A 25,428-nucleotide genomic window follows, 5' to 3' on the forward strand; every position below is an offset into this window, starting at 1 on the left:
CAGCTCTCTGCATTCAGTCTTCAAGCATCTCCAGAAGTAAACATAGCATTGTTTGGCAAAGATGCTAATTTCTATTGTTTTGAACCTTAAAAATAACGTTATACTAAGACAATATAGCTATGCCATTGTGTTTAATAATAAACTTACTTCCACATTACTCCACCATATCTTCCTTCTGCTCAAGTAATAATTGCTCTTTAATAAGTCAAGCCTTGTCTCATTTAGTTTTCAAGTACCCAGACTTTGAAAAGATTTAAGGCAGAACTTTTGTTGAAAAAAGAAAAAAGAAAAAAAGAAAAAAAAGAAAAAACTATCCACAAGAGGGAGACAGATCCAAATAATTCCCCTGTATGAGGTCAGTTCAAAATCAGGTGGTAGCAAGGTTTAAAATGTGATGACTTAAACGGGAATTGTCAGCAATATTTATTTGTTTAATGCTCAAAAGAGCTTTTTAAAAAAGTTTTTCAAACTAGCAATTCGGAAGAGCTCATTTTAATGTGTTTAATCACTTATATGATCTCCCAAGATTCTTGACTTTTAAAAAGCAGTGTTTTGTTTCTCAGCAGTATTTTTTAAAGCTTAGGAAAAAATTAGTATTAATTCTGGGAATCCCCTTTCTGCAAAAGCAATTAAAGAAATCATCGAAGGTCTTTTAAAAATTGGCAGTTGAAGCAGTAGTTACAGAATGTTGCTATGTGATTTTCTAAAGCCTGTTTAGACTCTGGTTTCTTCTTTTAATAGGAAAACATGTGCTGTGACGAGTGGTGTTACTTCTTAATTTTTGCTAAATATTCCAGAGGCATGAAAAGACAGAACCCCAAGTCGCCATCTGTTTCTGTATGTGTGTGTGTTTCAGGGGCAGTGGCAAGTACAGAAGTAAAGCAGAAGCTTCAAGAATTCCTGTTGAGTAAATCAGCAACAAAAGACACTCCAACTAATGGAAAAAATCATTCCGTGAGCCGCCATCCCAAGCTCTGGTACACGTATGTGCAGTGTTTGTCTTTTTTCATTCCCAGCGGTAAAGATCGCAAGTTCTCAATTCAGCCGACCTGGGCACAAATCCCTGGGCTGCCAAGTTCTCAGCTATATGACTGTGGGCAAGTTCGTCAAATTCTGTGAGGCTTTTTTTTTCCTCTGTAAAAAGAGGACAGTAATAGTACCTGCCCTCTAGGGTTTCTGAGAAGGTCCTGTGAAATAATGTGGTAAAGTATATAACAGAGAGCAGCTCTTAAATAAATGTTAGCAAGTATCATCTTGAGGGCTAGAAAGTATTATACATGTTCTTTGCCAAATGAATAACTGACAGATGTAGGGTGGGGCATAGAAATTAATTCATATTTTGCATTTTTCTATTCTCAGATGGTGCATCTGATATCTTTACAGTAATTTCTGAAGATTTGGCTGGTTGATATTTTATTTTACTTGGCTTGAAATAAGGTGGAAATCTGAATTATTTTTAAAAGTCCAGAAGATTTTTGACGTAATTAAAAGGGGGGGGGGCGGAGACAAGGGAGGGAAGAGAAGAAAAGAAAAGTAACTAACTGATACATCTAAGTCTTCAGGGACTAGTTTACCCCTACCCACCTCATCTCATTTCTTCCCACCCTGTAAAATGAGAATAGATTGGTTTTTAACACACACACTAACATAACACACTGTGGTATTATAGTTTTTTATGCAACCATGTTTCTCAAAGTCCAGTAAAGAGATACTATGCAACACACAATTCTTCCTTCTATAAAGTATGAAGAAGGTGATATTTTTAAAAATCAGGAGAAAAGCTAATCGTCAAAGCATATTTGGGTAATAGATTAATAGATCATAGCCTCATCTCATATTTAAAAAATATGTTTAGGAATTTACACTTACATGTTTTTTAATCACATCATAAGGATAAGGGAGTAAATACTTGATTATTTGATACTCTGTTATATTGACATTTCAAGCATGCCAGGAGTTCTATTTAAAGAGTTATTGTCCTTATGATTCTGTCTTATAAGTAATTTCCCTTCTCTGCATCCAAAAAAAAAAAAGATGAGGCAGATTCCAGAATGCTATATAAATATTTTTAATGGTTTATGCAATTTCTATCATGCATGTCAATTGACTTGAGAAACCAGCCCCTGAAGAAAATTTTCACATGTTCAATCAACATCAAAAAGTATTGGAAAAGAAATTCCTTTTTGTTATTTAAAATTACATACATAATTTATAACTAATTCATATTCCAAGTTAAAGCCTGTTTGAAGAAAAGATAATACCTTTTTTTTTTTTTAAATGGAAACAACTACATGCAAACAACTTGTCAGCTGAAAATTCTTTAGCTATTCTCTTGGGTATTTTCGACATGGCTCTCAAATGTTACTTAGCAGTCCTTTTTGTAGTGAACTGAACTTCAATAGGGTCCAACTCCTGGACTGCCATAAGTCATTAATTTATGAAACCTGACCTAAATATTTTTTTGCCAGTTACGGCTAGATAAACTATCCTTACACTAGTTAATTTTTGAAAATGTTGATTCAAATAAATAATATTGGTAGAATCATCATGGTGGTGATACTATGCCCTATCTATTGTTTTCTTCATGTATAATGATTATAGATGTTTATATCCACTGGGTAGTCTATGTTCAGCCCTAAACTATTTTCCAGTATCACAATTACATCTCTTTTACTGCATTAATGCAGTAAAGACAAAAGATTTTAAAAGATCAGTTTCATATTGAAGAAGGATGTGTCTCCAGCTTTTACCTTGAAACTGCTAGAAGTCAGGAGACCTGAGGCTATTTGCACAGTACTGTCTCTCTAGTAGAAAGGCACCCTAATGCACTCTCATGTACTACCTAGCAATTTTTTTAAAAATGAAGTCCTTCTGTATGTTTACTGTTACCTTGATTGTTCTACATTGTTGACTGAAAAGGATTTGGATGATGACTTTTCCACTAATTTGGCTCTTAAGAAAACATACACAGTAATCTCAGGTATCAAAACTTGGGCTCTTGGTAAATTCTCTATTTTAGTGAAGCAAGCTTTTCTATGTGACTTTGTGACCAAACGCACAGTGGGCGTTCTTGGACATCCTGCATCATTCCATACCATACTGCTAAAGTGAACCTGGTTACATGAGGCTGTGGTTTGTACACACTAAAAAAGAAAGAACATAAACACAGCTGAGACACGTGTTCCAGCATGTGCAACCGATTATTGCTGACCAATGTGCAGTAAAACTCCAGGGCAAATGGTGAACCCTCTTTTTCTTTTGTAGGGCTGCCCACCACACGTCATTGGATCAAAGCTCTCCACCCCTGAGTGGAACGTCTCCATCCTACAAATACACATTACCAGGAGCGCAAGATGCAAAGGATGATTTCCCTCTTCGAAAAACTGGTAAGTCAGTTTCACAAGAAGACTCCACTTGTTCTTCCGTAACGTTCCTCTAGCTTTATTTTGCTGTACCTCTAGAGGAACGTCAAAGAATTTGAATCAGAGCTGTTAGGCTGTCCCCACCTCTGCTCTCAGCATAAGATGTGCGCACGCGCGTGCAGACACACACACACACACACACACACACACACTCTCACACACTCTCTCTCCTATTTCTACATCAGTTCATTCAGTATATTATCCAAGTAGCTTTTTTAATTTAAAGGTTAATCACTTTTGGGTTTTAAACAAATTATTTTCTTATTAGCAATAAAGAGGAGAATTAAAGAAAATAGAAATTTGATTTCTCAGAAAATTTAAATCTCTATTAATGAGGAGCTCTGTAATTTCCTCCATTTATCTGATTTTCTATTGAGCCTCAGCTATTTACTACAAAAATGGAAGCAATCATCTTCTTTTTCCTTACACTTTTAAAAACCTTACATTTTAATTGTTTACTAAAGCAGATAAGGCCAAGGCTAGCTTCTGAGTAAGTGACATGCCTAGAGTCTTACAGATTATAAGAGAACTCATCCTGAAGCTTTGTAGTTAATAGTCTCAGGCAATTGTATTAAAATTTGCTTAGGGGAACTGGGACAATGAATCTGGAATAAATTTGGAATTTAGTAAACAGCTCTATGGCTTTAAGGTCTGTATTTGATTTTCCATATTCCTTTTTAGCCCTCTGATATGTACGTATTTAATGTGTTATATGCTTTTACCTCGATAATAAATATATTTAAACTTTAGCTAGTATAAGCATAAATAGCAATTGTATACATGTCCTAAATCGTTTGAGATTTTCTAAATATAGTTCTTTAGAGAACTTGTAAATGAAAAAAAATTTCATAACCACAATTGATGTGAAAAGATATTCAGAGCAGATAGTTTGGTCCATTGTATTTTACTCAGATCTACTTGAAGAAGTATAGGTCTATGTAATTTGTATATAAATCTACAGAGCGAAAATGATTTCCAATAATTATATTCATTTTCCCAAGCAATTTTGAATAATTAAAATGGATATAGATTGTAAAAACACATGCTGAAGCTATTTTCTGTCATGTAATTTACTTCTAGCATAATGAAGATTTAAAAATAAAATCAATCATGAGTAAAAATTTATTCTGTCATCCAGCCCGTATCGTACCATGCACTGAGGAAGGATGGCCAAGTATTGCAAAGCAATTTGTGCCTTCTTATTTTAATAGCCCAAAGATTTTCACATTTCTACCGTTAAGATACTTATAAAATACTTCCATAGAAGGCTATGCAAAGGAAAGAATGAGTTTTATGTACTGCATGAGAATTTCACACTGTTATCTACAAATCAGATTGCCTTTCATATAAATAAACTTCTCTGGGATAAAAGGAACAAAGCAAAGAGTGAGCCTCCACATATTTCCAAAGTGTGGCATATAGTTTATGAAAGTTGATCCATAAAGGACATGAATTTTAGAATGTGGGAACTTTGATCTGCAGCCTTGACATTTAGTTGCACCAATGGCATGTGTAGGAACTATTGACAGAGATTATGTGAATATTGCCCCAGGTCTTAGGGCAGTGACTGGCATTCAAGAGCCTAAGGAGTCACTAAAAGGAAAGAAAACACAAGTCCCCTTATGGCAGGAGGTTACTGATGAGTGATATAGTTACATTCAGGGAGAAAGACTTCTACCCTGCTGTGCACACAGCCTTTGAATTTATTCTTACCACTGAGAGATTGAAAACTGACTGCAGAACTGACACTGACATTGAAAAGTAGTGGCATTTGGAACCAGTAAGTATCCAGAAAGCAAATTTGATCTTTTTCAATACTTAAGGACAAGTACTAAAAATCCATACTTTGTGTCCCACTGTTTCCATGAGAACAGCTTAGGATTTTTCCTCTAAAGAATGAGTAGCAAGCTGTTAATTTATTCTTGTAGAATTTCTCAGTCCACAACAAAGTTCAACGAGAAATCCTGCTTATGATATACGTTACAAAATTTAATTCAAATCTGTACGAACATGAAACATCCTCTGTATCTCTTTATGCGATATACCATAATAGTGAAAACTAACAGCCCTTGTCTCTTCCAGTGGTGCATTTTCTGTATTGGCCCAGTATGTTAAATTTCTTCCCTTTATATCGAATATCTGATATTTATGAAGTGTCAGGCTGCTGATCTGTAAAACCAAACATTTTCAAACATTGTACCAATAAAGTTCTTGAACAGCCGTTAATACTTTTATATCTCTATAGGGATTTCAAAATATTCCTTAATTCAATTCCCATTGTCTAAGAAAAGTATGATATAATTAAATACAGACGTTTTCTACACATTATCTAAAATAGAGGTATCCTTTGTTAATTACAAATAGGCAAAACTCTTCCAAATTTTGTAAATATAATCCATTTGGTGTATTTCCAATTCATTGTGAGAAAGTTTAGGTGTATATTTGCATTAAATAGAAGAGCATTGAAATACAGTCAAATAATAATTTTTACTTCAGCATTTGTTGTATTTTAGTGACTTAATAGTTATTACAAAAAAGGAAACAATAAAATATTATCATAGTTAAACATATGTGATGACTATAATGGGTAACTGTTTAAGATAATTTTCACATAAAGCTTCATCATAGTTAATGAAATCTAGAGGAGTGGCATTGATCATATAGTGTAAATACCAGGACAGCTATAATAGAGTCTAGCTTTTCTTTTGGGGCCTGATTATCACTCTCTGAGGTCTACTTGCATTTCATTGAATTCAATCTTAGATTTAAAAGAAGTTGTTAAATGTATTCTATCTTTTGATCTGCACATAATACTAAATACTTTCCATTTCTTTTCAACTATATCAGTACTGAATTGCCAATATGCGTTAGCAAGATTTAAGGGAGTAAAGCTGGAACCAAAGTAAGAAAAGTTCTAATGACCTTAAAATGATTAAAGTGGCCCCAGGGGTGTTCTGTAAGCAGTGAGGAGAATTTGGAACCTCTCTTGACCTCTTAGGACTCAGCCAGACAGTGACAGCCTAGGAACAGTCAACCACAGAACTCTCATTTGCCTGCAGAAATCTGACCTTTGTCATGCAAAGTGGACCTTTACTTCCTTCCCCTAAGGAGAATCATAGTTGCTCATGGCATTTGGGCTTTTTGGAAATCTCAGAGTAATATGAATAGTTAGCTCTTATCAGGCCCATTCTTAATTCATGTTGCTTTTAAATGTCTTTTGCTCCTTTCAAAACAATGAATGAATGTCAAAGGCTTTCATAATTGGTTGTGAAGCTGTTGCAGTTGAGAATAAAATAACTTTTTTAATTTTTATATTTATTGCCCACACTTAAAGTAGCACTTCGTTTTAGAATTACCCTCTGTGATTGCTTTTGTTCCAAAACACAAGAATTTGTTGATTCTGAAATTTGGATTATTTCACTGAATTTTAGGTTTTGGTTGCAAATTATATCATGCTGTAGTAGGTGATTTTTTTCTCTAATATAATACTCTGCTGGACTGATAATAAGCTATAAAATAGGAAAATGAAGCTTCTGGGTCCAGGTACTTTTGAAATAGTACATATTTCTCACAAAGATACTACACGCGGTGACTTTGAAGTGACCTTCAAAACCATTTGAATTGGATTCTGTTCCAATGAGTGTGTGCATATGTTTCATAAAATATTATGGTAAAAAAATTCTAGAGGTTTTATGCTGCATTATATTATTGGGGTCTTACCCAGTGAATTTTGCCTTTCTTTACAGTCTTTCCATTTAATACTTCTCAACAAAGTGAGCTGGCTGGCTAGATTAACCTCTTAAAGAACACAAGCCATATAAAGCTAAAGCTTGGCTTGGGGCTAATAGGACTGTTCCAGCCCCACTGAAATATTCATTTTAATGGTCAGCAACACTAGAATAGGACTCAAACAGGGAAGGGGTCCAAACATAAGTTAAGGTTTTGGAAGGCCAATGTCATTTTCCACACTGAGTAATTGGAAAGAAGGCAGAGATGAGGTATTTAACTTTATAAATCTCCCTCAGTATAGCGGTTAGTTACGTTGTGGTACCTTGGTGACCTTTTCAAATTATTATAATCCAGAATTAGTACACGGAGATTTTTAAACAATGTTTTAACATCTCTCTTGCTCTCTTTCTCTCTCTCTCTCTAACTCTGTGTCTTCTCATAATACACAAGTACATGTGCATGTGCACATGTGGACATGCACACACATTTCTGCACAGATAGCAGTTGTTTTTATAAAAATATTCACTTAGAATCTTATTCCAGATTGAACAAAATTGGAGTATTTTTATATATTCTAGTACTTTTAGTTCCATTGTAGAGGCCCCTCTTGCTTAAAATTATTGAAATACACTCTTTGTGATACGCTAGTTTTCCCAGAATTGGGAAGCATTGTGACACAGTAACACGGGCTTTGAATCCACCTACCGGCTTGAACTCTGGATCCTCAGTCTTGGGAAATTTACTTAACCCCTTTAAGTTGTGATTCTCTCATCTGTAAAATGGGAATAATTATTGTACTTGGCTCATACAGTTATTTTGAGGATTCAATTAAATAATACATGTCATGCACTTAGGATCATACCTAGGACTTAGGAATGGCTTAGTAAATCTTACCTTTGCTTTCTAGTTGATAAGGAATTGAGGTTCATTTATTTTCATCAGTGAAAACTAAATTGCTTATTGTTGTGGGAAGTCTTTTTAAAGACTTGTATTCTGCCACCTTATCGATAAAATGAGAAAACTGAGGAGAAAGTGATAAATGTTTTCACTTTAATCTCTCGCCACTTGCAGTGCTAATGTCAAGATGGGAATAAAGGTCTTTGTTAACTTTGCATATTTGCTGGCATGTGGGAGCATAGTATGGTGTCCAAAAGTAGCGGCAGATTTGTTTGTTTCCTTCACCATAGGAGAAGCTCTTGCTGATGCTCGGCCCTCACTAGGGCCAAACAGAGTTTTAATTTCTGTCATTGACTTCACTTTTATATGAGTAGACTTTAATTTTTAGAACGGTTTTAGATTCACAGAAAAATTGACCCATGGTATAGACAGTTCCCATGTTACTCTTCCCTCTCTCCTGTAGTCTCTGCTCTTGTGAACATCTTGCATTAGTGTGGTACATTTGGTACAATTAATGAATGACTGTCAATACATGATTATGAATGTAGCCCATAATTTACATTAAGGTTTCTCTTTGTGTTGTAATGTTCTATTGATTTTGACAAATGCATATGTCGTATTATGTACCCACCATCACAATATAATGCAGAAGAGTTTCACTGCCCTAAAAATCCTATGTGCTCATTCTGTTCATCCCTCCCTCTATCAGCCTCTGGTAACTACTTATATTTTTATTGTCTCTATGGTTTTGCCTTCTGCAGAATGTCATATATTTGGAATCATATAGTATGTAGCCTTTTCAGACTTGCTTCTTTCACTTGGTGATATGCATTTAAGATCCCTCCATGTCTTTTTGTGGCTTGAAAGCTCTTTTTAGCACTGAATAATACTACATTATATGGGAGAAGTGACAGCTTGTTTAACCATTTACCTATTGAAAGGGGTCTTGGTTCCTTCCAAGTTTTAGCAATTATGAAAAAGTGGCCCTAAATATTCACATGTAGGTTTTTGTGTGGATGTAGGTTTTCAGCTCAATTAGGTAGAAGCCTAGGATTGCAACAGCTGGATTTTATGGTAGGACTATGTTTAGTTTTATAAGACTGCCAAATTGTCTTCTAAAGTGGCTGTACTATTTTGCATGCCCACCAGTAGTGGATCAGAGTTCCTATTACTCACCAGCAGTTGGTATTTTCAGTTTAACATTTTGGATTTTAACCATTTTAATAGGTATATAATGGCTTTTCATTGTGGTTTTAATTTGTAATTTCCCAGTGTTAGCGTGATATATCTTTATTCATCCCTTTACTTTTAATCTATCTGTCTTTATATTTTAAATGGTTTTCTTATAGACAACATATAGTTGGGTCATTTTTTCTTAATCCACTCTGACAGTCTCTTAATTAGTATTTAAACCAGTCACATTTAGAGTGGTTATGGATATAGTTGGATCAATATCTACCATGTTTGTAACTGTTTTGTTTTTTTTTTAATTTTTTTATTAATTTTCTTTATTCATTTATTTGCTGTGCTGGATTTTCGTTGCTGTGCGTGGACTTTCTCTAGTTGCGGTGAGTGGGGGCTACTCCTCTTGCCATGCACGGGCGTCTCATTGCAATTCCTTCTCTTCTTGCAGAGCACAGGCTCTAGGTGCGCAGGCTTCAGTAGTTGTGGCACATGGGCTCAAGAGTTGTGGCTCACGGGCTCTAGAGCGCAGGCTCTATAGTTGTGTTGCATGGGCTTAGTTTGCTCCGCGGCATGTGGGATCTTCCCGGCCCAGGGCTCGAACCCGCGAGCCCTGCATTGGCAGGAAGATTCCTTTTATTTTTTTTTAGAAATTTTATTGAAATACAGTTAACAGACAATAAACAGCATATATTTAGAGTGTACAATTTGGTATCCCAATCTCCCAATTCATTCCCCACTTTCCCCACTTGGTATCCATGTGTTTGTTTTCTACACCTGTGTCTCTATTTCTGCCTTGCATTTCCTCTTTCATAGCTGTTAGCATTTACCTTATGTATTGAGGTGTTCCTATATTGGGTGCATATATATTTATAATTGTTATCTCCTCTTCTTGGATTGATCCCTTGATCTTTATGTAATGTCCTTTCTTGTCACTTGTAACATTTTTTATTTTAAAGTCTATTTTATCTGACATGAGTATCGCTATTCCAGCTTTCTTTTGATTTCCATTTGCATGGAATATCTTTTCCCATCCCCTCACTTTCAGTGTGTATAAGTCCCTAGGTCTGAAGTGGGTCTCTTGTAGACAGCATATATATGGCTCTTGTTTTTGTGTCCATTCAGCCAGTCTGTGTCTTCTGGTTGGTGCATTTAGTCCATTTACATTCAAGGTCATTATCAATATGTATGTTCCTATTATCCTTTTCTTAATTGTTTTGTTTTTGTTTTTGTAGGTCCTTTTCTTCTCTTATGTTTCCCGCTTAGAGAAGTTCCTTTAGCATTTGTTGTAGGGCTGGTTTGGTGGTGCTGAATTCTCTTAGCTGTTGCTTGTCTGTAAAGCTTTTGATTTCTCCGCCAAATCTGAATGAGATCCTTGCTGGGTAGAGTATTCTTGGTTGTAGGTTCTTCCCTTTCATCACTTGAAATATATCGTGCCACTCCCTTCTGGCCTGCAGAGTTTCTGCTGAGAAATCAGCTGTTACCCTTATGGGAGTTCCCTTGTATGTTATTTGTCGTTTTTCCCTTGTTGCTTTTAATAACATTTCTCTGTCTTTAATTTTTGTCAGTTTGACTACTATATGTCTTGGTGTGTTTCTCCTTGGATTTATCCTGCCTGGGACTCTCTGCACTTCCTGGACTTGGGTAGCTCTTTCCTTGCCTATGTTAGGGAAGTTTTCAACTAGAATCTCTTCCAATATTTTCTCAGGTCCTTTCTCTCTCTCGACTCCTTCTGGGACCCCTATAATGTGAATGTTGGTGTGTTTAACATTGTCCCAGAGGTCTCTTAGGCTGTCTTCAGTTCTTTTCATTCTTTTTTCCTTATTCTTTTCTGCATCAGTGAGTATCACCATTCTGTCTTCCAGGTCACTTATTCGCCCTTCTGCCTCCGTTAATCTGCTATTGGTTCCTTCTAGTGTATTTTTCATTTCCATTATTGTGTTGCATATCTCTGTTTGTTTGCTCTTTAATTCTTCTAGGTCTTTGGTAAACTTTTTGATCTTTGCATCCAGTCTTTTTTCAAAGTCCTAGATCATCTTCACCATCATTATTCTGAATTCTTTTCCTGGAAGGGTGCCTATCTCCTCTTCATTTAGTTGTTTTTCTGGGGCTTTCTCCTGTCCCTTCATCTGGTACAAAGTCCTCTGCTTTTTCATTTTCTCTATCTTTCTGTGGCTGTGGTTTTCAGTTCCACAAGATGAAATACTGCTGATACTGCTTGATTCTGCTGTCTGCCCTCTTGTGGAGGAAGCTATCTAGGAGACTCATGGGTGCTTCCTGATGGGATGGGCTGCTGGTGGGTAGGGCTGGGTGGGCGGAGCTCAGTAAGACTTTAATCTGATATGGTGGGCGGAGCTCAGTAAAACTTTAATCTGCTTGTCTGCTAATGGGTGGGGCTGTGTTCATACCTTGTTGGTTGTTTGGCCTGAGGCTACCTAGCACTGGAGCTTACAGGCTCTTTGCTGGGGCTAATGGCAGACTCTGGGAGGGCTCACACCAGTGAGCACTTCCCAGAACCCCTGCTGCCAGTGCCCCCATCTCCTCGGTGAGCCACAGCCACCCCCCACCTCCGCAGGCAACCCCCCAACATGAGCAGGTAGGTCTGGTTCAGTCTCCTGTGTGGTCACTGCTCCTTCCCCCTGGGTCCTGGTGAGCACACTGTTTTGTGTGTCCTCCAAGAGTGGCATCTCTGTTTCCCCCAGTCCTGTGGAGGTCCTGCAATCAAATCCTGCTGGCTTTCAAAGTCTGATTCTCTGGGAATTCCTCCTCCTGTTGCTGGACTCCCAGGTAGGGCAGCCTGACATGGGGCTCAGAACCCTCACTTTAGTGGGTGGACTTCTGCAGTATAACTGTTCTCCAGCTTGTGAGTCACCCACCTAGCATTTATGGGATTTGATTTTAATGCGATTGCACCCCTCCTACCATCTCATTGTGGCTTCTCCTTTGTCTCTGGATGTGGGGTGTCTTTTTTGGTGAGTTCCAGTGTCTTTCTGTCGATGATTGTCAGCAGTTAGTTGTAATTCTGGTGCTCTCGCAAGAGGAAGTGAGCGCACATCCTCCTACTCCTCCATCTACGGCAGGAAGATTCTTAACCATTGCGCCACCTGGGAAGCCCTGTAACTGTTTTCTAATAATTATACTTACTATTTTTTTTTTTTTAAATCTTCCCCTCTTTTTCTTCTTTCTCTGATTTTAACCACTTATTGTACGTGATTCCATGTTCTCTACTGTCTTAGCATATAAACTGTACCTCTTTTAAAAAATTTCTTTGATGGTTTCCTTAGAGTTTGAAGTATACACTTGTAGCAAATCTCTACCAGCTTTCAAATCATACTATACTGCTTTATGGGTGTAGGCATTTTATAACAGAATATTCCCAATTCCTCTCTCCTATCTTTTGTAATTTTGTGGTCATCAATTTCACTCTCCTATAAGCTAAAAATCGCCAAATACATTGTGGATATTATTATTTTGAATAGTCAATTAGTCAATTAAAAATAAGAATAAAGCATTTCATTTTACCTTCATTTATTTCTTCCTTTATACAGCTCTGAGTTTCTGATTTATATCCCATTCTTTCTTGCTAAAGAACTTCTTTTAATATTTCTTGCAAGGCAGGTCTACTGGCAACAAATTTCCTTAGTTTTTGTTTGTCTGAGAAAGTTTTTCTTTCTCCTCCATGTTTAACAGATATTTGCACTGAATGCAGAATTCTAGGTTGCTGAGGTTATTTCTTACAACACTTTAAACACAACTCTCTTCTTGCATGGTTTCTGACAAGAAATTTGCTTTAATTCTTATTATTGTTATTCTATAGGCAAGCTGCTTTCTAATATCCTCTGGTTTCTCTAAAGATTGTCTTTGGTTTTCTGCTGTTTGAATATGATGTGCCCAGGTGTCTAGTTTTTGGTATTTATCCTGCTTCATGTTCCCTGAGATTCCTGTGTCTGTGAATTCCAGCCATTATTCAGATAGTCTTCTGCTTCTTTCTTTCTTGTTATTCTCGGTTTCCCACTATGCAAGTGTTAACATCTTTTGTAATTGTCCCAGATTGGGAGGTATTTTGTTGTTTTTTTCATTCTTTTATTCTTTGCCCTTCAGCTTCAGGAGTTTCTGCTGACATGTTTTCAAGGTCATTGATTCTTTCCTCAGTCTTGTCCAGTCTATTGATGAGCCCATCAAAAACATTCTTCATTCTGTGCTTTAGATTTCAGGCATTTCCCTTTGGTACTTTCTTAGGGTTTCCACCTTTCTGCTTGCAGTTACTCACATGTTCTTGCATGTTGTCAACTTTTTCCATTAGAGCCCTTAACATATTACTCATAGTTATTTTAAGTTCTCTTTCTGATAATTCCAAAATCTTTGTCATAACTGAATCTGGTCTGATGCTTACTTTGTCTCTTCAGTCTGTTTTCTCTTGCTTTTTAGCATGCTTTCCAACTTTTTGTTGAAAGCGGGACATGATATATTAGAAAACAGTAATTGATTGGTTAAGCGTTTGGTGTTAGATTTTATGTTAATGTGGCTGGAACTGAGCTGTGTTTAACATTTGCAGTAGATGTAGGTGCCAGAGGCTTTAGTTTTCTCCTGTAGTTTCCTTGGTTACTGTTTGTTTGTTTTGTTTTTGTTTTTTTCTTCCCCTGTTTTGGGATTTCCCTAGGAACTCCTTCATAAGTAGAGTGTGTCTTGCAGCGCTCTCATTTGCAATCCACTGTTATTAAACTGGAACCCTGTTAAAGTGGTGGTAAGACACTGGGAGGGACAGTGTTCTATAATTCTATAATCAAATCTCAGTTTTTTAGTGGAACCTTAGTTTGTGGTCTGTGACCTCCAGATCTGTTTCTTAGCTTCTTTTTTTTAGTCTTATACTTAAGTGAGATAGGACAACTAGAAGAGGCTGCAGTTGGCTAATTGCCCTTCCTTCCAGGTCAAATAAAGTTCTGGTAAAATATTTTCCTTTGGAGGGCAGGTTTTGTTATTAGAATGCTCTGGGTATATTTGAAAATTGTACTTTTCTCTGTGCGTATTTCAAAGTAGCTGCTTTTCTCTCCTCCTACACCTCTACTCCCTACCATCACTTATACAGGAGGGGATTCTTCACTGATCTTCACTGAGAGGTCCTGGTTATATTCTTGTCAGTAAAACCTGTGAATGTGTATGGTACTCCCCTGAGATTGGGCCCCTGAAATTTTTAACTCTCAAGCTAGTCCACACTTAGCCTCCAGCAACTCATCAACATTAACATCTAAGTGTTCCTACCAGTTACTGACTCCAGTAAGTTCATCTCAGCTGTGATTTTCAGTATTTTTCTGTCTCTCCAGATTTTGGAGTGGCAGTTTGCTCTACAACTTCAATTCTCTGATGAATATAAGAAAATTGCTTTGGTTTTTAATTTGCTCAGCTTTCTTCTTGTGGTGAGGATGGCAGTGAAGATTTCCAAGCTTTTTAGGTGTTGGAATTGATACCAAAAGTCAGCCATTGACTTTTAAACTGGTAAAATACTTTCAAAAAATTTTAAGAACAGAACTTTGCAACTTTTTGAGGTGACAGGTTCATATTTAAGCCATATAATTCTTATCAATTAATTATAATCAATTTTTATAAGATTATATCATCAATGATTGACTCTCCTGATCAGTGTGGTCATGACTAACAAATCCATGTGCTAACAATATTTATTAATCACACACTGGTTTCCTCTAAGTATCAAAGAATATAACTTTATAATATATAATGTACAATATGTATACTGTTTAGTAGCCATACATTTATTTATATGATCAATCTGATACATCAAAATTAGATATAAATGGCAGATATCACTTATTTTCTTTTTTTTATTGGAATATAATTTCTTTACACTCTTGTACCAGTTTTTGAGGTACACCAAAGTCAGTCAGCTGTATTTATACACATATCCCCATATTCCCTCCCTCCCTCCCTCGATCCCCCCACCCCCCCACCCCCGTCCCAGCCCTCTAAGGCATCATCCATCATCGAGTTGATCTCCCTTTGTTATACAGCAACTTCCCACTGGCTATCTATTTTACAGTTGGTAGTATAGACTGAAATAATTTTAAATCACATTTTGGAAGGAAGGCAATACTTTGTGCTAAAGTCTTTGCCTAATGATTCATTCTATGGTATTTTATTCTGTGCCCTCTTCTATATGTCATCTTTCTCTACTCCTTAATAGGAATCATACACACCATTGATTTTTGCTACTTTGAGAATGTTTGATGAAATATTGTATATTGTATAAACTATTGTGTAAGCAAGACTTGGGAATTATAATGACTTTTTTCCCTGTGTTTTTCTTACTTTTCATGTCAAACACTAGAGATTTGATAAGATAAGAGAAACAAACCACTTTTTGGCCCTCCAAAAATTAGAAAAATCAACTTTCTAAAATAAGATTTAATTTTTTACATAGAAAAATCACTTTTTAAAAGAAAACTTATTGATAGATTTAATCATTTAGATTATGAAAAGTTAGCCATTTCCAACTACCATTATTTCATTGATATGCATTTTTTCTTCATTTTATTAAAATATAACTTACATACAGCACCATATAAGTTAGGGTCTACAGCAGAATAATTTGACTTATTTGCTCATTTTTTAAACAAACATATCTGAACAGATCTAATGGATAATATTTATAGTTTAACTAGCAGTGTTTTTTACTTTAACTAGCAATGTTTTTTCCTTAGTGGTGCACAGGACAGTTGTGCCTGTTACAATTGATAAATTACTGTAGTAGAATTAAATGGTGTAGAGTAGTAAGAATCCTTGTGATAGAAAGAAGAATACAAATTTATAACATGATTTTTCTTAAAAGCATAATAGAAATTAATGTTCCTAAGAATTTTTTGCTCAAAAGTTAGTTATATGTATGCTTATGGTAGAAACAAGGGACAAATGGCCTAAGTTTCACAGTTCAATAAATGAGAAGTTGGTCTCACAGATTGTATATGTGGTATGTATGGTAAGTAGTTGGAGCTAAGAGCAAATGTCAATTGCGAACTGATAATTAGTCAACCTCGAAAGTAAGAACTTTCGACGTCTAACTAAAATTATTTGCTTACATGGGAAACTAGTGTCAAAAAACTAATAGAGCCTGGGAGGACAAAGCTTGAAAAATAATCTCATGGTTTGCAGTTAGATCTGGCTGAGAATTCCAGCGTGGTGGCACCAGTTAGAGCTGTAGACTGCAGGCAAGTTACAGGACTTCTCTGAGCCTCAATTTTTAAGGCATCAAGAATGGAAAATATTTGGTTTACAGAATTATCATAAGCAATAAAGATATTTCATGAAGCTGCCCAGCACAGTGCCTCACATATAGCAGAGTCTCAGTACATATTGCCACTGTGAGCTACTGAGAACAATGGTGTGACATTAGGAGTAAGAATTATTAGTAGTAGACACATAGTATAATTGTAAAATAATTGGAATGGCAAAAGGAGTCTAGAGTTGTGGTCTTAAGCCTGTCACTAATATATGACCTTGAACATATTACTTAATGATTTTGGATCTCAGATTTCTCAGTTAAATGACAGATTTGGACCAAATGATTCCTAATATTAGGTATAAGTCTAGAAAGGAACTATATCACCATGTTTCATGAAGAGTAAGATAAGAAGAAGTTAATGATTTAAAGAACGTATAGATAAGAAATAAATGATGGTGCTTTTGCACAATTGTATCTCAAATTTGTTATAATTAACTGTAGCAGAGTCTAATGACATATTTTTCACTCCCCATAAAATGCTCAATTAGAAACAAGCAGGACATTTTAGATAAGATTGGAATGAGAAATTGGCAAAAAATAATAATTAAGACTTCAAAAGCATTTAGCCATCTGTTGTATAATCATGAGAATGATTGAAAAATGACTCCTAATTTGTAATATTCACAGTTATATAACTTGAAACACTGGGAAAATATTCTATGCAAATATGTGCACTTATATCTCTAGACACATCTAATGAAATAAATTAAAAGATGACAAAATAAATGATGAAATATTGGTGATTATATTTTCTTTAAATTTTCAGCCACCCACTGAGTTACTTTGAAATGAAAGTGTCCTTTATGGCAAAGAAATCTGCTACGGTATTTGTCTTTCTCTTTCTGACTGACTTAGTATGATAATCTCTAGGTCCCTCCATGTTGCTACAAATGGTGTTATCTCATTCTTTTTTAATGGCTGACTAGTATTCCATTGTGTGTGTGTATATATATTACATCTTCTTTATCCATTCATCAATCAGTGGACATTTAGGTTGTTTTCATGTCTTGGCTATTGTAATTCTGATAATTCCCAGGACTAACTCACTTGAATAGCTTGGGTCATGTACCAACCCAGAATCAGTGACTTTCAGAGACAGAGAAATTATACTGGGGAGAGCAGGTGGGGAACCTGCCTCATTTGATCCTCTGGAAATTTAGATGAGGTTTACAGCAGCTTCTCAGATGACCTGGAGTGAGAATGAAATTCTAACCAGCATTCATCCTTCTAAAGGGCAGCTCTGATCCTGTTAACTCTCTTCAAAATTATGTGTGGATTTTCACACATGCCCTAGCCCTTTCCTCAGCCTGCTCTTCAGATCTGGGGTACCTACCCATTCCTCAGAAGTCATTTTAAACACTGAAATTTATAGAAAGTTTTTCCAAATCCTCTACCTTCCCTGCCCTGAAACCCTGATGTTGAAATCTTTTACAGTTCATCTCCCTTAAAATGCCCTTGCTACCTATGTCCTACATAAACACTGTCCTTGTATATTATTTTAATAGTTAAATTTATATGGTAGTAATAGTAACATTGGTTATATGTGCTAGATACCATTTTAAGCATAATATCTCTATATTGTACTATTTCCATACAATAGCTCTTGAAATACCTGTTATTTCTTACCAGTTTTATAGACAAGGGAACAGTCACAGAGAGGTTAGTAATTTTCCTCAGTTCTCATTTTGTTTATATGAACGGTAAGTGCATTGCCAGGCTCAAAGACAGGAAGTTTTATTTCAGAACCTGGTCTTTCAACCCGTTTTGTACATAAATAAGTGGTATCTAGTATCATTGAAAAAGGCAATTTTGCTAAAGTTAAAGCACCATGTTGATTCATCTTAATGTTAGTGGTGAATTATAACAATTTAAATTGTACCATTTATAATTTAACTTCAGTCCAATGATGAATAATGTTCAAAATATTTTAGAAATAATATGTTTTGATTATTCTTCATGATTTCAACTACTACAGGCATTTTTCATTGAAAGCAAATTATTTAAAACCACAAATTGATGTATTCTTTCTTCATCTAAATATTTAAACATTTTTAAAAGATAAACTATTCCAGAAGTTAAATATCATTTTAAGTTGGATCTTCCAAATGTTTTTGCCACAAATATAAAAGCTAATTTATTGACCAATGACAGAATTCAGAGAAATTAAAAATATAAAGTTAGTACCAAAATATACTTTGCAGTCACTATATAAGAAAATATTATTTTCCACATCTGTTAGATTTCTTTAGGGGAATAGATAAGCTTGTGGCTACAGAAGAACTAGTAGACATACTTTATATGAGTTTAAATATTCCACATAGAAGCAATTTTACTTTTTAAATTTGTCATGTTATTAATTTATAATATAGTTATAAGAAAAAACATATGAAGAATATTTCTCCAGCTTTTAAAATGTTTCTTAAAGACATATCCATTATAATTTTCATTGCCATTACCTATATATGTGAAATAACTTTCCTTTGGATTTGTTACGAGGATCACGTTTGTCTTTCTTGAATTAATTCTTTGTTCTCTTTCTTTTGCTCTGTCAGAAACTAAGCTATTCAATTTGTTCAGTTGAAGTAACTATCCTTAGCCTACACAGAGATGTTCCTTACTTGTATATTTGGCTTATTATAATATAGATTTTACTTTTTTATTAAAAAGGAATCTATGTTAATTGTAGGAAAATTATACAAATCAATGAAATAGAAATACCTGTAATTTCTATGTTGGCACCATAACATTCCCTTTTGATGTCTTTTAATTTCAAGTATGAGTCTTCAATGTCATTTTATTGGCTAAATAATAACTTATTATATAACTATACTCTAACTTATTTACAGTCCTCTAGTGTTGGACATTTAAAGTATTTCCAATATTGTTATTTAAAATAATTTTGCAGTTAACGTTATACAAGTTCTTCTTTGGGCAAATTGATTATTATCTCTATAGGATAGATTTCTAACAGTATATTTTCTGATTCAAACTCTATCTACTAAATAAGAATTATTTAACTTCCCACCCCTAACTACAGTGAATGAAAATATCTATATCCCTGGACCCTAAGTTATCCCAAGTGAAGTTATTTTTTTTAATTGCCAATTTAATGTATACCATTTCTTGAGAGCATCTTAAAATTCCTTTAACAGTGGCATAACATAAATGTTACAAGATTGCCATTGCAGTTTTAGCAGAAACGGGGGTAAAACCTGAAATAATGAGCATATACGACATTTCTTGAGCAGGCAAATGTTAATAGAGAAATGTCTCTAAGGATCAGTTGTGGAATTCAAAGACTTTATAATTTGTAAATGTGTAAAATTTATACTTAAAACATTCCAGAAATGTTTTCTCTGTTTCTTTTATAGTTCAGTATGATGCTATATTTTATTCAGATGGCATTTAAAACTAATTTCTGCCTTCAGCATAACTAGTCTGTTTGTGAAAACAGAGCATGATACAAATGGAAGACATGTCTGTTTATGTATTTATTTGTTGTTTTTTAATCATTACCAATTTTATTCCTCAAAAGATTTCATTATGGGTATAGAATATTATATGATTAAGATCATAACTTGTTTAAAGTTTTAAAAGTTCTTTAGAGTTTTAGAAGCAGATAGGGAAGTCAGTGGAGAGAACGGGTTCACAGTACAACCTCAGCAATGGTTAGGTGGAGAGTTAGGGAAAAGCAAAAAAGGCAGAGTGCTGAAGAGTGAGCATCTTAAGGTGGAGGACCTAATTTAGAGAACAAGGAGAGAAACTTTTGCTAGAGAGTGTAGTGCGAGATCATGAAAGTCCATGCCAGACCCAGTTTGCAAGAATTCACTTTCTCTCGAAGCCTAGTGAAAGAAGAAGAGCAAAGAAGTCAGTGCAATACATTTTTATGTATGAGATTAATATGAAACAATAAAAGCTTTAGAGAAGTATGTGTTGGTTATTGTGTGCTGATCTGAATAAAAGGAGAGAATGGAAAGCAGAGAAGGTAGCTAATTAGCTTTTGTAAAAATTAACATTCAGAGAGCTTCTCAATGTATCCAAGTTCACACAGCTAGTAAACAACAGAGATAGAATTCTAATTCCAATCTTTCTGACACCAAAAAGTATAGGTATTAGCATAGCACTGTAGATTTCACTAGAGATGGAAAGGATGATAAAAACAACCAGGGTAAAGGTGTTGCAGAAGGTAATTCCTTCTGGCTTGATAGGAAAGTTGATGAATTTTTTTTATTATACTAATGAAAGATGGGAATAAAACATACAAAATGAGATTAAAGATCACTGATTGAAAATTGGAGTTTTCTTGGATCACTTACATAGAAAACTTTGTAAGCTTTGGGAGATGTTGACCCCTTTAGAAGAGAAAGGTATGTGAGAGAGAGAGAGAAGCAGAGAAGAAGCCTATGAACGTTTAGAGAATAGACCTGGGAAAGGCCTCAGAGAGAGCTGCAGGGTAGGAAAGAGGTAAGGAGGTAGAGAATTCAATGATGAAGAGCTCTGCTATAGACGGTAAGAAGAGCAATGAAATTTTGGTTATTTCAAGGATAGGTATTAGAAACATCATAATACCTTTCATTTGTTTAGAAATAAGTAAACAAGTAAATCATATAATGCAGAGGAGGTACTGGGTTAATCTTAGCGATGAATGACGTGAGAACACGTCAGAGAAAGGAATGGAGATGCTGCCACATGAGGAAAGACCATGACTACTGAGGTCTCTTCTCTTTCTTAAGGAAAATGTAAAAGACAAAAAAATCAGGAAGTTTATAGTTACAATGAACTTTTGAATTTTAAATCTCAGTATGCTAAAGATTGAAACTTTAGGTTGAATAGAAGGAAGTATTTTTGAAACTTGTTGATAGAAACTATATTAAAATATATAGTCTAAAAGGTTGTATATGCTTAATTTAAAGTTTGAAGGAAGTTAAAGATGAGTAAGGGTTGAATAGGAGTTTAATGATCGAGATGGATGGTCAGGGAGACATCTTGCTCTGACACTGAATGTAGTCTGCTTTTCTGCTACATCACAGAATGGAAATTGCAAACGAAAAATATTGGGAAGAGCAGTTCTTCAAAGTTGTCATTCTCCTCAGTTTCAGTAGCAGTCTTCTAATTTGGTCTGTTCCAAAGAAAGAGGTAGTTTTCAAAGTTGCCCCTTTCAATTTTGCTGAATGAGATAGGAGAGAAGAGAAATGAGAGCAAACTTCTATTCAGCACTTACTCTGAGCCAAAAATTGTGCTCGCTCTGATTAAGAGACCATGGTTGCTTTCAAGGAGCTAAGAGACTTTGCTCAAATATCCCCCTAATGCAAGCATCTTCTAAGTCTTCTGATTAACAAGCTTCTTCTGTAATGTTCTAACACTCAAAATCAATCCTTCTAAAAAAGAAAAATGAAAAATTTAAATAAATTCTTCTAGTTTTTTCTATCCTTCTTTTGTTGTCACAATTTGGGCTTATTTCATCACCACCTGTTTGAATGAGATCAGAATAATGTTTCCTGAGCATCTATTCTATATTAGTTGTTCTGCTAGGTTATGATGTTATAGAAATGTGTGTATCATCTGATTCGACTCTTTTTCTCTTCTGTGTCAGCATTAAAGAACACCAATGATTTATGAATCCCCAAGTCAATGGATTTTTCTCAGGTTTCCTTTTTATCTTTTGTGGCTTTTGACCACATTGACCAACGCTTCATCCTTTAAATTTTAACTTTAGGTGCTATACTTCCATTCATCTGTGTCCCCTCTCTATTTGCATGACTATATCCTTTACATCTACGGTCCATGAAACATGGAAGAAGAGACAAGTGAACTTTAGAAATCCTATGTTTCATAGCCTGCAAATGTAAAGGATGTAGCCATGAAAATATGTATGTTTTCATTTTCCCATGTTTTAATTATCATCACCCTCATAAAGAGTTTAATTCTAGTTCCTGTTCATTCTAATCAGTGGGTATGTCCAATGGTAGGTCTTAACCCAGCTTTCTCATTCCTACAGTAAACAAACTGATCAGGACCATCTTCACATTTTTCCTTTAAGTTCTTTCATTTGTGATCTAAATCCACATCTCTAATTCTCAACCCTTTCAATTCTCAAACCTTTCATAGATTCCAGGCTGACATGTCCTGCAATTAGTTTAACCTACCAGGTTTAAACGTTGACCCTCCCATCTTCTACCTCAAGATTTGCTCCTCCTCCCAATAGCCTCAGTTCTGTTCATACCTCTCTCCAAATCACGCAGGTTTGACCATTGGGTTCCACTTCGGCTCCATCATCTTCTCTCTGCTCTGGTCCAACCCATCATGAAGTTAAGGCCTTTTCCCCCACCAGTTCTTTCTCTTTTTTAGAGTAGGAATCATCTTTTCTGATATAGTCCCTCACCTCCCCCCCGCCCCCATAATACCTAGTATACAACCTTGCACAGAGTAAGTGCTCAGGAAATTTTTGTTAAAAGAAGCATCTCATTCTCTTTCTTGTCTAGCTGCTGTTTGTACTCGTTCAGAAATGTTGAATCATAGTTAAAGCCAATAAAATGAGAATCAGAGCAACATTCTCTTTTTTTCCACCCATAGCTCAAGTACAACATTTAAACCACCTGAATTCAAATCAACTGGTTAGAAAAACAATGCTGTTCTTTCAGCCCTTATAGAACATAGATTCAGTGAAAATCTGCTCAAACCACAACTCTAATTAAAGGTTTTAGCTGCCAGATAATATGTTCTGGTTAAGCCAAGTTAGTATTGAGTGTTTCATGAATAACAGCACAAGCTTTATACTTTGCTGTTGATTTTCTCATGGGAAACTCATGCAAGGGAGAGTGATACCTCCCTGTTGACTTTAACTTTTAGAAATGCAAAGCATGCTGAAATTGTACATAATTCTCTTCTAAAGAAAAGGAAATAGCATTTCAATGGTTTTCCTCAGTGTCTTATTGAGTTATGTTAGGGCACAATTATATCTGTTAAATTGATTTACCAGATGGAAGGCTACATTTTATATTTAGCCGATTAAGTTGTAGGAGAGTAGAATTGTATCTCATACCATAAAGATCATATATAAAGGTAAAAACATTTTAATTAACTGCATTTTCAAAGTGGATAATTAGAGGTCTAAACTGGTTTTTTTCCCTCCATTGCACCAAAAGGGGAAATTGTTCTTAGAAATGGGCCTTATCATACAGTTGTTATTTGGCTTAATAACTTAATATCTCAAATAGAATCTGTTTTTTCAAAAAAAGGTAAAATGTTCCCACTACAGTGAGTTTTGGAAATTGCTTGCTTTTGAGGCTATTTAGAATGTACAAAGTGATTAGCATTTGGGGGTTAAAATAAATGATCCTTAACTTACAGCCTTATGGAACGTTAGAAAATTTAAAAGAAATTTTTCTTTTTTTTTCTTTTTTGGATCTTTTTACAAATAAGTAAATATATTAATAAAACCTTTACCTTTTTATTAAAAAAGACACCTGATAAAGTGTTAAATATTAATTTTAAGGAAATTATTGTCTTGGTATTTTTACTAAGTGATGGGCATATATCATTAATAGTTTTCTTTTTTATCCTACTTCCTTACCTAAAAACAATATTAAAAAAAAATCACACAGTGAAATCTGATCTAGTCAGAATCAGTATTTCAGCATGTTCAGACTTCCAAAGCAATGCCAACTTTGGAATTCATTAGACTGCTCTATTGACTTCTTATGGCTCTTGTAATAAATTAGCACAAACTTAGTTGCTTAAAACAACACATATTTATTATCTTACTATAGTGGAGGTCAGAAATCCAAAATGAGTCTCACCTGGCTAAAACTGAGGCGTTAGCAGGACTGTGTTCCTTTTTGGAAGCCCTCGGATCAAGTCTATCTCCTTGGTTCTTCCAGTTTATGGGGGCCACCCACGCTTTCCGGCTTGTGGCCCCCTCCCATCTTCAGTGCCAGTAATGACTAGCTGAGTCTTTGTTGCACTGCATCACTCTGATACTCTTCTGCCTCTTTCTTCCGTATTTTCAAAGGACCCTTGTGATTATATTGAGCCTACCTGGATAATCCAGGATAATCTCCTCATCTTTAAATCAGCCAATTAGCAATCTTAAATCCATTTGCAATCTTAATATCTTTTTTACCATATAAAGTGACAGTCACAAGTTCTGGGGAGTGGGACATAGACATCTTTGCCCTGGAAGCATTATTCTGCCTACTACAACTACTTAAGAGTTTTATAGGATGATGTTTTCTAATGCATACTTTGATTTGCTACCTCTTCACCTTTTTCTTTTTTCTTTTTTTCTCGGCTATGTTGCACTGCTTGTGGGATCTTAGTTCCCCAAACAGGGGTTGAATCCATGTCCTCGGCAGTGGACACATAGAGTCCTAACCACTGGACCATCAGGGAATTCCCTCTTTACCTTTTTATTTGAAGTTCATTTGAGGTTTATTTATCCAGACAATCACCCAGAGAAAACTGGCTAAATAGAGGGTATTTAACTGAAGGTGTGTCTAGAGACGGTCTCTGGATGACCTTAATAAATCCAAAAGCAAACTATTACCTTTTACATCATTCTCAAATAGATAGTAGGGTTTCCTTATAAATATGTATTATAAAAAAAATTTATGATAGAGATAGTAAAGCTGTGCATTCCATTGAGGCAGTAGGGAATTACCAAGAACATTTCAAAACCATGAAGTTTACAAAATCAGACTTGCAAAAGAAAATAAATAATAACAAGACCTGCCCAAATGACTTGGAAAGTTTTGAAAAAGGAAAAAAAGAGCAGGAAGCAAGGTGGCATTTGAACTGGGTGGAGGACAAACTCCTGTTGACCAGAAGTCCGCACTGTTGAGCCATGGCAGCTGGATGTATCTCAAGGGGTTTTGAAGGGCCCAAAAGACTAGTGGTTGCACCTAAAGA

At 35.3% G+C, this 25,428-nt stretch overlaps 1 protein-coding gene across 4 annotated transcripts in view; it reads left to right on the forward strand.

Annotated features, from left to right (window-relative positions):
• Positions 1 to 25,428, forward strand: part of HDAC9 (histone deacetylase 9) — a 719,791-nt gene that overhangs the window by 298,865 nt on the left and 395,498 nt on the right. For 3 of the 4 annotated variants that reach the window (XM_057730710.1, XM_057730712.1, XM_057730713.1), the window contains exons 5-6: positions 857 to 977; positions 3,265 to 3,386. In XM_057730710.1, coding sequence (XP_057586693.1) covers positions 857 to 977; positions 3,265 to 3,386 — 243 coding nt within the window. Of the gene's footprint in view, positions 1 to 856; positions 984 to 3,264; positions 3,387 to 25,428 lie in introns of all 4 variants that reach the window. The other variant, XM_057730709.1, reaches the window with a different exon arrangement.

Source organism: Hippopotamus amphibius, chromosome 4 (genome assembly GCF_030028045.1).
Source record: "Hippopotamus amphibius kiboko isolate mHipAmp2 chromosome 4, mHipAmp2.hap2, whole genome shotgun sequence".
Lineage (NCBI taxonomy): Eukaryota > Metazoa > Chordata > Mammalia > Artiodactyla > Hippopotamidae > Hippopotamus > Hippopotamus amphibius.